The sequence below is a fragment of the Myzus persicae genome, unplaced genomic scaffold (genome assembly GCF_001856785.1).
Source record: "Myzus persicae strain clone G006 unplaced genomic scaffold, MPER_G0061.0, whole genome shotgun sequence".
In the NCBI taxonomy this organism is placed as follows: domain Eukaryota; kingdom Metazoa; phylum Arthropoda; class Insecta; order Hemiptera; family Aphididae; genus Myzus; species Myzus persicae.
In genome coordinates this window covers 1-16,860 of record NW_019101095.1, presented here as the reverse complement: position 1 = coordinate 16,860, position 16,860 = coordinate 1, and the positions used below count along the sequence as shown (strand labels likewise).

Genomic DNA, 16,860 nt, shown 5'->3' with positions numbered 1-16,860 from the left:
AACATTTTAAATATATCCCTGATAACATGACAATTAAGTTAAGTTTTAATATTGATGGCCTACCTTTAGCAAAGAGCTCAAAAACTCAATTTTGGCCTATTTTATTATCATTTACTAATATACCTATTTTTGTAAAGAAAATATTTCCTGTTGGTATTTATCATAGTTATAAAAGCAAACCAGGAAATGTGAATGAATATTTTAGACCATTTATAAACGAGCTACAAAATTTATTAACTTGTGGTATGAAAATTGAAAATAAACAAATAAACTTTGAAATTGTTCATATTGTGGCTGATGCGCCAGCAAAATCATTCCTATTAAATGTTAAGAACCATAATGGGTATTTTTCTTGTAACTCTTGTGAAGTAGAAGGAGATTACATTGATAAAAGAGTATGTTTTTTAGATATGTCTGCTCCGTCACGTAGTAATGATTCATTTAGATCTAAATCCAATCCTGAATATCACAAAGATGGTGTAAGTCCTTTATTAGAACTTCCTATAGATGTGACGAGCACCGTTGTTCTGGATTATATGCATTGTGTTTGCCAAGGGGTAATGAAACGCCTTCTTGAATTTTGGATACGGGGGAAAAAACCTGTTAGAATTGTAGAAGAAAAAAAATCTAATATTTCTTTATCTTTGTTCAATTTAAGAAAGTCAGTACCATCTGAATTTGCTCGCCTGCCAAGATCCCTTGATGATCTTGAGTATTGGAAGGCTACTGAATTTCGAGAAATTCTTCTATATACGGGGGTTATTGTATTGAGATCAAACTTAAAAAAAGAATTTTATGAACACTTTCTACTTTTAGTTGTATCCATTCGAATATTAATCTCAAATCATATTAGTAATGAAAATAATAATTTAGTATTAAACCTTTTACGACAATTTGTTGAAAACTATTCATCGCATTATGGTCCTCAATTTATCAACTATAATGTGCACAGTTTAATCCACTTACCATTTTTTGCTCATTTGCATGGATCTTTAGATAATTATAGTTCATTTAAATATGAAAACTATCTTCAGATTCTAAAAAAATCTATGAAGTGTTGTAGATACCCTCTTTCAGAAATTCAAAATAAAATAACTGCATCTGAAGGAGAAGAACTGATAGCAGTTTCGACTTATGATGAGGATAGTTTAATAAAATCTTTTAGGATAAATGAAAATATTTCAAATTTTGGGACCATTTATTATAATCAAATTACTTTAAATTCCAATAATTATATTCTTAGCTGTAGTAATACAAAATATCAGTGTATTATTTTAGATGATGGTAGTATTGCAGTAATAAAAAATATTTATAAGACAAATTCAAAAATTGATAACACTATTAAATTATCTGTTGTAAAAGTGTTAACCATTAATGATTTATTTATAAAACCAGTGCTCAGTAGACATGTTGGAATTTATTTAATTAATACTAATAATTTATCAAGTCCTTATGATATTGTTTTAAATACTGTAAAGTATAAATGTTTTTTTTCTCAGCTTGTTAATAATCAAGCTGTTGTGATTTCATTATGTCATAATGTTTGAAATAGTTTGTAGTTGTACAATGTATATTTTTCAATTTTCAAATATTTACCTGTATATTAATATTAAAATATATTGTATGTAATTTAAATTAAATAAGTATTAAAATGTATAATTATGTTTTCTAGATTTAATTTTCAATTCTATATTTTTATTTCAAAATCAATAATTTTTTGTCATTGAACTTGGGGACATATAATTACATTATTTATCCAACTATTCTGGTATTGAGCAATTAACGATTAATAGATAATGTAATATACTGGTGTATATAGTTTTTACAACCAATACCATATAGACTTGTAAGAATTTTTTCAGTTATAAGTGTTATCTTATGTCAGAACCATATATTATATAATTGTAAATAATATTAAGTTTAAGTTTTTTTTGTTCAACATACTAATAATCAAGCAATTGTAATTTTATTGTTTCTTCATTATGGACATTTATTTTAAAATAAACTTATTTATTTTATAAATTGGATTTTTTTATTTTATTTGTAAATTATATTTCTACTCATGTAATAACTGTGTATATTTTATGCAATTGTTACAAATACTTTGTATACATATCTAAGAATACGTGTATCCGTGAAAATTATTATAGTTATAATTAAGCATGAATAATTATAAATGTATATGAATATATTTCATTGGAGAGGTATAGTAGGAGGGAGGGGGGATCTGTTCCTATGAAGTTCTAAAAAAAACATATCGGGAACATAATATTTCAAACTTTTAATCAATAGTATCCACAAACATCCCAGGAATAGTTTTTGAAAAGTATTACTGGAGTGTTTCAAAAAAACCATTCAGGTAACATAAATCTGATTACAGTTACATTATGTTTTAAACAATGTTCCAAACAACATGGCATAAGGCGTTTCTGGAATGTATTTAGAACTCGCATGGAAGTTCCTAAGGAATATTCCATAGTTCCTTGGGAATGGTTTTTTTACATAACCGGAACGGCTTTTTGCACAGTGGGTAATCATGTTAATATTAGGTGAATAATGGACGATATTTAAAGAGAATAGAAATCGTTGATTTTCTGTCTTTACTATCACACGCGCACATTATGTAATATGACAAAGTGACTGATTTTTAACTTAGTTAAGTTCATTTTGCAACTTGTAATTTTTACAAGCTAACAAAAAATAAAGGTAACTTTTAACTTTAAACTTAACTTTTGTTTTTCTATATCAACTTAACTGAACGCGTTAAAAAAATATACTTTCCCAGCTTTGCCACTACTCATACTAGGTAGTGTAAGCAGGTACCTATGCCATATTATGTACCTAACACTATGATAAGTAGGCGTTAACATGCCAAGGTATGTCATGTACCTATGTGTTTATGTTTTTAAAAATATGAATTTAATATATACCGCATATACGTAGGTAAGTAGGTAGGTATAGGTATATAAAAACGTAAATATTTTAAATAATAAAAAAGGTTTTTGTTTATTTTATTAATTTACAATAGGTACAATAATTAATAATTTTACAAGTCAACAGTGATAAAATATAAGAAGTACCTACATTACATATTTTTATTTAAATTTAAAGTACCTAATGAAACAAATACAAATTCATGCTTTAAAATTAGTTATGTATTATTAGTATAATAGATATACACACCACGACTACATAAATAATTAATACAACTTAAAGGTTAATTTCAAACTGTATGACATAAACTAATAATAACTGCAGAATAATTTGATAGTTTTGCAATTAAACATTTATATTTTATATCAACTATATTGACACAATACATATCAGAAATGTTGTTTGTATTTACAATGTACATACCAACTATAATTGATGAAATTGGTTTAGCGGTTAGTTCTTTAGGTTCTAAATATTTTTTCACAATTAAAAATGCATCATGGTTCAATGGTTGTACTATTTGTTCTACAAATACAAGAGAGTTATCTAACAATATAATGCATTTATCTTTTTCATTTGAAGTATTAATGGTTATATTTGAGTAATTTAAAATTAATTTTTGATAAAGTTGGGCGGTTATATCATAGAAAGGATTAGGAATATTGTGTTTTATTTCTTTATTAAAAACATAAGGGACTTCATTATGGCAATGGTTAGTATGTTGGTTGTATATATTTTGTTTTTCTTTTATTCTATTGGATATTTCTTGCAAAGGATATCTTGCACATTTTAAAGTTTTTTTAATTTCTTGCAAATAATTTTCATATTGAAAGGAACTAAAATAATCAAGGGGACCATGAATTTTTGTAAACATAGGTAGATGTATAAGACTATGAACATTATATGATATATAATGTTGACCATACAAATCACCATAATCTATTACAAATTTCCTTAGAAATTTAAGAGCAATTGCATTGTATTCATAACATGTATTTAAACATAGTAAAATTCTTATTGCAAAAACCAGTAATAAAAAGTGTGAGTATAATTTTGTTTTAATTTTTCCTTTAAGTACAATTATACTAAAATAAAAAGCAAAATTCCTCAATTCAGTGGCTTTCCAAAAATGAATATCATCAAGAGATCTGGGTAATCGACAAAATTCTGCAGGAATGTACGATCTCAAAATAAGTAGCTCATTATTAATGCGTAGTTTATTTTCTTCAGTTAATCGAACATCCTTATTTCCATTTACCCAAAATTCAATCAATCGCTTAACAACACCTAGGCATACACAATGCATATAATCCAAGCATACAGTCTCAGTTATGTTTATTGGTAATAACTTTAAAGGAGAGTCACCTTTATGGTAATCTTCATCATGATTCATTCTAAATGTATTATCAGAGCGCAATGGTGAGTCTAACCCTAAAAAAACTACACGATTTTTTAAGTATGTTTCTTCTTCTGTACAACTTGTACATCCAAAATAGGCATTATGGCCTTTAACATTTAATAAAAAGGCTTTTGCTGGCGCGTCACACACAATATTACTAATTACAACTTTTAATTTAGTTCCTTTAATTAATAAACCCTGAGATAATACAACCGTTAAGTCTGATATAAAAGGCTTGAGAAATTCTTCAATAGACAGAGGTTTTTTGAATCCGTGATAAATCCCTATAGGAAAAACTTTGTTAGGCAGTTCTTTAAAATTTAATATTGACAGAAGTATAGGCCAGACTTGAGATTTAGAACTTTTAGCTATTGGAAGTCCATCAATATTTATACCAATTTTTAAAATATGGTCAGATATATTTATTTGAGCATTATGTTTTTCAAGAATTGGCAATAACATGTTTTCTACTCCAAAGTGAATATAAGAACCATTAGATATATTTTGTATTTCATGTACTTTAGGGGTTTTCATTAATGTTCTTTAGGGTGCCTGTTATTTATAGATGAACGATTTTTTTTCTTAAAAATACGAGGAGTGCTGCCCGGGTAATTTTTCCTATTGGTCTAAAAATAAGATCTGCACAATTTGAACTTTATATGACATCATTAACAGGGCGCGCTCTAAGCTCAAAGTTTAGAGAAAATGTACAATTTTTTAGTTTTTTAAATATTATCGCACAAGTTTTGGTTTTTCCTGAAAAGTCATTAGGAACTTTTTTGTAGAACTCGTTATTTACTAAAAAAAAGTGTTCTTATAATTTTTTCCTACACTCAATATTTTTTTGTAAAAATTAAAAAAACTAGATGAAATTAACATTTTGTGAAAAAATCCCGTTCGTATATTATAACTAGTTACTAAATTTTACACACGTATCAAGGCTGACGCCTAACTACATATTATATTAATTGTATATTTCAACAGATGGTTTTATTTTAATTTTAACATGATAATTGAAATAAGAATGATATACCTAGGATAAGACGCTATTATGTTTATTTTTAGATTAGAAAAACCTTTTTTATATCGGCAATGTAATCGCGTTAATTAAATAGATATCATTTAATGCTATCTGTAATAGTTTCGTTTTAACCGAGCACCGTTGAGTACTTCAATGTTTGCTTTTTTCTTCACAAGTAGTTTTAAATAGTTACCAATTAGTTATATTAAATTATTCATAATGTCATCATCCCGACAAGAAATTTATCTCGTAGGGCATCATAAGCACCAAATAACAGGTAGTAAACTACCATTAAATGGAGATTGTTTACAGGTTTTGTTTTATAACATGCGAATTGTTGGTTTTAACTTAGACACTAGTGCAAATTTAGTCATTGAAGAGTGTAATATTTTTTTGTAAAAATTAAAAAAACTAGATGAAATTAACATTTTGTGAAAAACACACGTTTTAATGTTTTTTGTAATTATCTCTCTAAATATTAAAGATACACAAAAATCATATACTACTAAAATTGACCTAATTTATTTTTACTAAAATATATGTAACCAAACAATTTTGTGTTAAACTAACTCATTTTGATTAAATTGAGAAAACATACAAAAATAACTTATTTTTCTGAAAAACAAATTTTATAAAAAATACTTTTGTTTTCTTGTATTTAAATATTCAAAGGAGTGGCCAAAGCATTTTTTGTTGTTTCAGGATACGTAGATCTATAGTCCTTGACTGTCTGAAATAATATTAGAAAAATCTAAGTTTATTTTGAGTACAATATATTTTAAGAATGTTTAAATTACTCACTTGTAACAAAAATTGTTTTTGAGTTTCGTCTCTCGTAATACTGTTATTATAATCTTCTACAAGTTTTACGCCCCTTTCAGCTGAATCGTTGACAATTCTTAGTTGTTCAATGATAGTTTTTCCTTTTTGGTAAGCACTTGAGTTAAACCATTCAGACGGATGAATATGCAAAAAGTTTTCAATTTTAAAACGCTGAAATATATTTGCCGATTTTTGACTTAACAGTGATACTAAAATTTCTTTATCTGGTTTGCTTAAAAATGTTGTTATTTCATTCATTTTTAAGTTCAATTTTTTCGCATGTACTTCAGGTTCATCGATATTGATTTGCTCGTTTATATTCTTTGCCATCATTACTTTTGTGTTAACATCTATACTTTCATCAAATAATGCAAATGCAGCACACTCTTCGGTTAAATAGTAAAGGTGGTTAATAAATTTACTAATTGCTACTTCTGATACATTTTTGTCTATTTTTTCGTATTTTTTTAATTCTCTAAGAAACTTTATGTCGTTTAATGGAGCAGATGCGGCCTCCACGGCATAAATCCAATATATTACATAACATTTTACAATAAATGACGTAATTTGAAACAATGAATTTTCTTCTAATTTTGATAACTTAAATTCTGTTCGAAATAGATATAATTTTAAAGTATATATGGCTTTTGCCATCCACCTTGCCATGTGATTTGCACCAGGTTTCCTAAATTTGATTCCACCTGGAGGTACACCACCAAGATAAATAATTGACAAATCCAAAAGCTCGCGGTAATCTTCACGGGGTAGTTTTTTTGAAATGGCAATTTTAAGTGACATTAAAATGTCATCTAAATTGTTTTTGAAGACTTCTCGTACTCCCGTACTATTTATGCCCGGAACAAAATTTTGAGTATTTATTTTGGACCAACTAGCTTGAAATCTTTTGAATAATGGTATGTCTGGTCCAGATACGGTAAACTTACATTTTGTAAAAACTGCTGCTAGTATAATTTCGAACACGTGATGTCGACATCCAAAGTATAATACGTCCCTTTCTAACTTCTGCTCTAGTATAGTACAAGCTCCTTTCAATCTGCCAGTGTTTGACGCTGTTGTGTCAAAACTAAAAGCTTGAACATTTTCTATTAAATTCCAGTCTTCTAATGTGTCGTATATGGCTGACGCAACTTCATTTCCAGTTGCAGCTGGTATTTCTGGAACTCCTAGCAATTGTTCAATATTTGTACTTGTTCCAATTATTGACAGTCTTTCTACTGGTCTTCCCGTTATATCATGTAGTAATTTAGTATCCCAATGTACAGTGATTACTTGGGCATTCAGCTTACTGAAATTTTCTTTAATTTTTTCAGTATATTTTTTTCGAAAAATATTACGTTGGTTTCTTATAGACGTTCTATTTATAACATAATTCGACGGATCTAAAGAAACAGCTTCCATGAATGCCATAATTAAGTGTAAACAATCTCGTTCGCTAATTTTACATTTATCTAATGCTGCAGCTAAACGTGGAGTCAACAATTGTTTACGAGCTCTTTTTTGGGGGTTTGAAATATTAGTTTCTTGCTCTTGAATGTACTCATTTTCACTGTTATCTTCTTGAGAATCAGAATTTGTTATCTCGAAGTTCACTTAAATAAAAAGAAAAATATATTATAATCAAATTAACAGTTATTTTTTATTTTAGTTATGTTAAAAACTTACTGTCAGTAGCTGAAGTGGTCGGATTGTCTGAATGCTTACGTTTTCTCTCTTCTTCTCTATCTAATCGTTGTAGTCGTCTTTTTTCCAAATTGTCTCTTTTTTTATCAATACCAATCATGCAACCCGTACGTCCTTTCTCACGCTGTTTGATTAAAAATTGTTTATCTTCTTCAACGGTCATTATTATTAAGGAATTTTGATGTGATATATCAAATAAATCATTCATAGAGTTTGAAAACTCTAATCGCTTTTTAATTAAAACTTCACTTGTTTTATTAATACTCTTAGATAAATTTTGCCATAATTCGTACAACTTTTTAAGTTTTAACTTACATTTATGGGGCTCTTGTGTTGGAATCCGAGCTTTTTTCCAAAAAATATTACACTCTTCAATGACTAAATTTGCACTAGTGTCTAAGTTAAAACCAACAATTCGCATGTTATAAAACAAAACCTGTAAACAATCTCCATTTTATGGTAGTTTACTACCTGTTATTTGGTGCTTATGATGCCCTACGAGATAAATTTCTTGTCGGGATGATGACATTATGAATAATTTAATATAACTAATTGGTAACTATTTAAAACTACTTGTGAAGAAAAAAGCAAACATTGACGTACTCAACGGTGCTCGGTTAAAACGAAACTATTACAGATAGCATTAAATGATATCTATTTAATTAACGCGATTACATTGCCGATATAAAAAAGGTTTTTCTAATCTAAAAATAAACATAATAGCGTCTTATCCTAGGTATATCATTCTTATTTCAATTATCATGTTAAAATTAAAATAAAACCATCTGTTGAAATATACAATTAATATAATATGTAGTTAGGCGTCAGCCTTGATACGTGTGTAAAATTTAGTAACTAGTTATAATATACGAACGGGATTTTTTCACAAAATGTTAATTTCATCTATTTTTTTTAATTTTTACAAAAAAATATTGAGTGTAGGAAAAAATTATAAGAACACTTTTTTTTAGTAAATAACGAGTTCTACAAAAAAGTTCCTAATGACTTTTCAGGAAAAACCAAAACTTGTGCGATAATATTTAAAAAACTAAAAAATTGTACATTTTCTCTAAACTTTGAGCTTAGAGCGCGCCCTGTTAATCATGTCATATAAAGCTCAAACTGTGCAGATCTTATTTTTAGACCCATAGGAAAAGTTTCCCGNTGTCCAAAATACTTATAGTTTCCATAATAACTTCATTATTGTCATCAGTATCCAAGCCAGACAAAGAATTAAGTAGATTTGGGTGATTTGGTAGATCAATCGATGAATGGGTGTTGGTATTATTATCAACATTATCAAAGTGTATACTATTAACAATATTTGAAGAACATGTATTATTCTCAACATTTGAGGAACTTGACTTTTCATTTAAAGTGTTGTTTTTAGATGTAATTTCATTATTTTGTTTAGTTGTATTATAAGATAAGCATACATTTTTCTTTTCATTAACAATTCTTCGGAAGTGGCGGTCAGATATTGAACCAAGAGCCTTTTTCTTCCTTAGAATACTTGCCTAAAATTATCAATAAAAATTATCATAAAACTAACCAACAATGAAGTCAATATAATATTTATTTAAAAAAAAAAATTATACAATTAGTAAAAATCTGTTAATTATTAGATAATACCAAATTACTTATGGAAAACTAAAAAATATTGAAAAATTATTATTTAAGTTTGAACATCCTTTTAAAATTAAAATTAAACATACTTTGTAGTTTTGTACTCTAATTCATACAAAATTAATTTTATTGAAACATCAAATTTTAACAAACTGAAGCATTTTTAATTTATTATTAAATTTTTTGTCTACTACATCTGGTGTTTGCGTGTCTCAACCATTCTGATACCACCCTTTCAAATTCAGCATCAGTGATGGTAGTGTTAGTACAGCTTTCTTGTATAGACTCTAAGATAATGAAATAAATTAGTCATACAATGTCTCATTAAATTATTAAGTTCATTCATAGTTCATAATTAGTAAACATTTTTCTACCAAAATGATTTGTATATAATATATGTTTATAGAAATAATATGCTTATCACATAGATTAAAATATTTTTTAAATAAATGATAAAATGTGTTTAAAATTACTTTTCATTATCTTTATGAGATCTGAGTCTCCAATTTTAGTACTAATGTTTTTGCCACGGCCTGTCCAGGTACACTCAATCCCATACTTATCAGTAAACAGTTTAGACATAACTCTGCTAACATGGTTTTTAGGAGTGTTTCCACCAATGTTTTTGATAAAATATTCCTATGATCAAAGTTAAATTAACAAATATTTAAGTTGTAATTTTAATATTTATTTACCAGTTTAGATTTGAAATCAAATTCATTTAAAATACAGTTTTGGACTGATGCAAAGTCTTCGGTATCATTCATGGGGAATTTGCATACAAAACTTTCATTCAAATTGATTGATTTTTGACTATTATTACCTAATGAGTTAGTTTCTAGTTTAGACAAGATGCGATTCAACAATAATTTGATTCCAATTTGCTCCGAAATTATTTTATTTAATTTTTCATCAACTTGAGATGAGCATCTATCATTTTCTAAATATTGAATAATGTTTTTATGAAATGTGTAAGTAATACATGCAAAGAATTATTTATTATAATTACCATTGAAATTTAAAGGTGAATCGTGTGATACAGGAATAAAACAACTTGTATCCTGTACAATAATAATAATAATAATATAAATTACTTAGTTGTGTTAGCTATTTCATACAGTTCAATTTAGATTTTAATGATATAAATGAAAGATTATTATTTTAAAAAACATACAATTATAATTTAAATTTAAAAAGCTAACAATTAAATGTATTAATTATTGTGTTCTCTATTACTGTATAAACTATATAATTTTTAAAAAAGGATGATCAAACTTAAAATTAAGAGAATGCAGTTAACCCCATTTTAAGTGATTACACCATGAACAAACATAGATAATATTGATATTTTTCCTTAAGTTAATTGATATTTTACAAATACTGTAGCCAACAGAAAAAACAAATTGTATACCAAGTGACATATAACTTGTACCGAGTAAAATAATAAAAAAATAAATATTTTAATTTACTTTAATAGTTTTTGAATTAATAAGTTTTTTATGTTAAATTGATTACCCTCTAAACCTAATAAATGTATTGTAGCTAAGAAATATTACAATATTAGATATTGAATAATTTGAGATTGTAATAGTTATTATTACCTCAGCGAATGAATGATTTTGGGGATATTCTAGTTGTTGAACTGTTTTTGGCTGCATTTCGGTATATTGCTTAGTTTCTTCTACGTTCACGTTATTTTCTGCATAGAATTGACTAATCATAGATGAGGTAGAAGCTCCATAATTAATTGGTTCCAGGGCAACTGATGGAGTACTTACTACTTGTTTACATGGCAATATGTTAAAATTGATACCTGCATATTAATTAATAATAAAATTAAAAAAACCTAATAAATATGCTACATAGTTAGTTTTAGATACAAAACTTTAAAAAATATTACCATTATCATCATCATCAGTATCATCAGAAGGACACATAAGAAGTCTTTATTTTTTATTTTTTGATGAATCATCATTTGTGTCCGTTGAAGAATATTTTTCTTTTACTTTTTTATGCCATGCCTTGTCGAAGTTATCTAAAAATAATAATCAATTTATCTTATGTGATTAACATTAAAAAATAGTTTTGTAGTTAGGTGCAGTATTATAATTTATAATTTATAACATAAATAAAACAATAAAATAATATTATGTACACACTACTCACACATATTTATTCGATAGGTTAACCTACAGAGTAATATAAACACATTTTTTTTTTTAGGATATTAATGAATACTTAAATCCTGTTTTTAATATAAAAACAAACGTTGAGTCTATTATTATTAATTGTTTACAACTCTTTTATTTTGAATAAAATATCAAAAAAAAATGTTGATTTCCATGGATTTTTGAAATAGTAGGTGGGTAAACAGTATAATATTATTTCTACATTTTATTAAAATCCAGATTGGTTAAATGTAATATTATAAACTGTGTTGGTTAAAGGACAATTATGTTTATATACCTAAATTTTAATAATAACAAAGTTAACCTAAAATTATTTATCCATATAATCTATAATCTATATTGAATAATGGAATAAATCCACTTTACAAGTTACTAAATAGAATATAATGACAAAGAAAAATGAAATTTAATAGTGTTGATATTAAGAATACTTAAAAAGTTAAAAAGTGAGTAAAAATAATATTGTCCTTCCCAATTATCATTGTATAAACATTCCAATATCCAGTAATTGTTTAGGTTCCTATCTAATTTAAAACACCTAGGTACCTTCCTAGTCACATATTATATATTTGCTCATTTGTTACATTTGTTACCTGGGTTACATTAATCAAATTGGAGGAAGAATTTACAATGTTATATACCTACTCACATTGCTAAAGTCTGATGATTTAACTTTTTATTTAAACCTAATTCAACTATAGAAGCTACATAGGTCATGAACTCATGAACAAAATTACCTAATGCAAACAAGAGTTGATTAGGTTACTGTGAAATGGATCAAATAATTTAGCACAAACATTTAAGAATAAGTAAAGGCACTTACCATAAGTTTTATTGACACCAACAAATTTCACCCTATAAGTTCCCCATGACTGGGATGGAGTTATGGCTTTTTTTAAATGGTCACTGGTGACCTTATAAGGGGGCCATTTGCAAAATAATGAATCACTTTGAGATTCATTATTTTTTACAATCCAATTAGTTGGAATTACACTATATTCTTTAGAATCTGTGAACCATACCACACACCATGACTGAAACAAAATAAATTATTAAAGTTATAACATATTAAGTTCAATTGGCTGCAGTCAAATACAGTAGTAATAAGTAGTAAGTATTTAGTACTCACCTTAGTCTCATTTTCACATTGTTCTCCAGTCATTGTTGATGACATCATGAATAAGTTATAATATAGTATATTAAACTATTTAAAAATTCATAAAATTAATTTAATAAAATGTTTAACGTCGGCGGGTGGTGACAAATATTAACTTATGGCCTATGGGTAAAACCAATAGAGTGTATTTTTATAGAATATATTAATAGTTTCGTGAAAAACTGAAACATCAATATTATGTTGCTGGTACGTATTACAAATCACAATAATGTAACAACCCTGTGACATATAATTTATAACATTGTAGGTCTGTACTATCATATAGTACCAGTTATATCGCCGGGATGAGTGTTAAATGTTTGTTTTATTTAAACAAGAACATTGTATACATATTAAAAAGTTACGTTGATTGTACTACGTAAAATGTTTGTTTCTGGGATGTGTTGAAACATCCAGTGCACACTGGGTAGTTTAGATGACTTATGGCTAAAACATATGCCGTGGCCAACAAGTGCTGAAATGATCAATCCTAACAAAAAAAATAGTAAACCTCCTGTACCTTATGCCATAACTTCTGAACAGTGGAGAAACATTCAAGAAGAAAAAGAAACCGAGAAAAAAGAAAAGGAAGAAGCAATTAAAAAAAGACGAGAAACAAGAATACAAAAACAAAAACTTGCCGAAGAAAAACAAATTGCAGCAAATGAAAAAGAAAGTAATGATAACGGTTCTACATCTGACTCTGAATCTGAACCTGTAGTTCCGCCAAAAAAATTTAAGAAAAATACGAACTATATTTTATGTGATTATAAAGTCGGAGACTATGTTATTATTGAGTATGAAAAAGAATATTTTCCCGGTATAATTAGAAAAGTAAAAAAAAAATACAAATGTATGAAATAAGTGCAATGGTTATCGTTGAAGCAGAGTGGAAGTGGCCAGAAATCAAAGATGTGTTGTGGTACCCTACAAGTTCAATTATACAGAAAATCGAACAGCCCTCTTTAGTAAACGCGGAAGAAAAAATATTCTGTGTACCTGAAATAACAGAGTTGAGAAAAACAAAATAGTTACCAAAGCAGTTACCTAGTTACTAAAGATATAATCTAACTACCCAGGACAGTACCAGTTATTACCATAGTTATTTAATTTTAAGTTTGTGATACAACGTATTTTTAAGATTACAATTTCTTATTTGTTAATTACCTAATAGCTATTAACTGTTATAAATATATTCTGTTTTATAATTTTTAGTTCTGTTTTATAATTTTTAATTTTGTTTTAAATTTTTAAATTTTAAATAAGGTAGGTAACCTTCAGAAGAAATAAAATTAAAATTCTTTAAGTTGTTTTCAAATATTTTTATTTTAAAATACCTATCTGTTCATTCATTGGAATTTGAATGTTCATTCCCAAAATATTAGTGTTCATTCATTGGTAAATCAGATTTATGTAATTATACTTAAATTAATAAAATGTTTTTACAAATATATTACAATTTCAGTATATAAACTAAAATTAAAATTCTTAATAAGAATTTTAAGATCATTATTAAAAATACAGCCAAAAAATTATATTTTTAATGATTTTATGAAGTGAGAGATCAAATAATAACACGTAAAGTGTTCATTCACTGGTGAAGTTACCCTACATATAAACATAAGGAAATCGGCAAAGTTACGCAATGCCAATATATATCCAAGTTATGAAAAAATTTTAGATTCGAAAAAAAAATGCTACCCAAATAACATAAATATAACTGAAATGTTTTGCAAAATTCCAATTCAGAATCTTCTTGACCACACATGCACCCGAATATTTCAAATCGAAAATGTACTACCTCTGGAACAGGGTATGTTTGATTTTGAATTAATTTATAAATGGGGATGTGATGGAAGTAACGGGCAATCACGATACAAACAACGGTTTTCAACGTCAACAAATTCAAATGACAGCGACTTATTTATGTTCTCTTTGGTGCCATTACAACTCCGATGTTCCACCTATAGTTCCGAAAATAAAAAAATTCTGTGGAAAAATCCTCGAACTTCTTCTACAAGATACTGTCGGCCAATAAAGTATGAGTATAAAAAAGAAACTGCGCAGTCTACAGTTCAAGAAGTTGGGGAAGTAAATAATGAAATCCAGAATACAACGTCCATACGCAACGTAGTGTTCCATCGCCTAACTAATCTACAGAGTACAACGTCCGTAAATATCGTATTTTAAAATTTCTTGCTCGAAATGTGATGAAAAATTCACTCACAATGAGGACACATTAGAATGCAATGTTTGCGCATCAAAATTCCACTTTTATTGCACTGGGGTCACTGAAGCAAATTTCAAAAAAATGACAAAAAACACAAAATCCAGATTTTCGTGTGTTACATGCCAAAGCTCTGATCTTAAAACAATCAATGACCCAATAGCAAAACTGGACACAAAAATGTCAGACATAATTAAATCAGTGAACTTTATGAGCAATCAGTTCGATGATTTTAATAAAAAATTAGAATCATCATTAATTGAAATGAAACTTTTAAGAAACGATAATGAGAAAATCAAAACTGAAAACCTACGATTATCTAACGAAATCCTAGAAATCAAACAAAAATTAGATTCATTTGAACAACACAACCTCGGCATCAGCGTTGAAATAAAAGGAATACCAAAATCTCCGAATGAAAATTGTCTTGCTATCGTACAACAGATCGCAAAAAAATTAAATACCACAGTTACAACTACAGAAGCAACTAGACTATCAACATCAAATAACAGCTATCCAATAATAATAGCAAAACTTGAAACAGCAGAAATGAGAAAAAATCTTATACATTCATCGAAAAAAATTAAGCTTAATGCAAACATGTTATCTGTTAATTGGTCAACCGATAATAAAATATTCATTAACGAGCGCTTAACCAAGGACAAACGAATTCTATTTGCGAACACAAGATCGACGGCTAAAGAAAAAAATTATAAATTTGTATGGATAACAAACTCAGACATTCTCATCAGAAAGGACGAAAACTCAAAAATCATTCGAATAAAGTCAGGTAAAGATCTTCTGTCATTATAATTTTTGTAAACATTAAATACTTAATACACATATCTTAAATTTATACTTCATACATTATTTTATATACTTTATATTTTTATACAATGATTATTTCATACATATTTTTATTTCTTTACATTTTACCTAAAACATTAGCTATTAGACCTTCATTAGAAACTTATCGATATTATACCTATTTTGTTTACTTTAATAACAGACTACATTATATTCACAAAAAAGAAAAAATAGGGATGAATAATAAATTAAACTATCTTAATGACATCAATTAACACACTTTTCGACATCATTGATAAAGAAAATACAACAGTTAATTCACTTAATGAGATTAACACACAACTATATAACAATGAAACCAGTTTTAACATATTATTTACTAATATTAGAAGTATTGCTAATCACATATCTGAACTAGACTGTCTAAATGCAGCAATTAAGAATAAAAGCCATATCATAATTACAGTCGAATCATGGTTAGGTAATAATATTGATCAAAAATATATCTCGTTAAATAATTATCAATCTTCAATTACTAAAAATCATATACGCAAATCAGACGGCATAGTTATATTTATTCAAAAAGATATAAATTACACCACGACGGAATTTATAATACAAGATGCGAACTGTCTGTTTACAACAATAACATTTAATAAAATCAATTATGGAATAATATCAGTGTATAGATCTCCTAGTGGAAATATTATAAAATTTATCGAGGATCTCGAGGTAATAATTTCTAATATATTTAACTCCTATGGACAACTTACATTAATACTAATAGGTGATATGAACATAAATTTATCTGACACCACAAACTCTACAACACTATACTACGATTTATTAAATTCTTTTAACTTTATCCAATACATTAATTGCCCCACAAGACCTTTAACCAATAGTTGCATCGACCATATATTCATTAGAGATAATCACAAACATTATAATATTCTTTCAGCGGTTATAGACTCACTA

At 27.2% G+C, this 16,860-nt stretch overlaps 2 protein-coding genes and 1 pseudogene across 2 annotated transcripts; 2 read left to right on the top strand and 1 right to left on the bottom strand.

Moving 5' to 3' along the window:
- Positions 1–6: 6 nt before the first annotated feature.
- On the top strand, positions 7–1,626 carry LOC111027717. Its single transcript, XM_022306131.1, has one exon. It carries the CDS (start codon positions 27–29, stop codon positions 1,545–1,547), a length of 1,521 nt encoding a protein of 506 aa, XP_022161823.1. The 5' UTR covers positions 7–26; the 3' UTR covers positions 1,548–1,626.
- Positions 1,627–9,677: 8,051 nt separating this feature from the next.
- Positions 9,678–12,869, bottom strand: LOC111027714 (annotated as a pseudogene).
- Positions 12,870–15,159: 2,290 nt separating this feature from the next.
- Positions 15,160–15,888, top strand: LOC111027716. Its single transcript, XM_022306130.1, has one exon. It carries the CDS (start codon positions 15,160–15,162, stop codon positions 15,886–15,888), a length of 729 nt encoding a protein of 242 aa, XP_022161822.1.
- Positions 15,889–16,860: the final 972 nt, after the last annotated feature.

Bases quoted from the DNA above. Each gene is read 5' to 3' on its own strand.
- LOC111027716 (XM_022306130.1), top strand. From the start codon at position 15,160: ATGACAAAAAACACAAAATCCAGATTTTCGTGTGTTACATGCCAAAGC.
- LOC111027717 (XM_022306131.1), top strand. From the start codon at position 27: ATGACAATTAAGTTAAGTTTTAATATTGATGGCCTACCTTTAGCAAAG.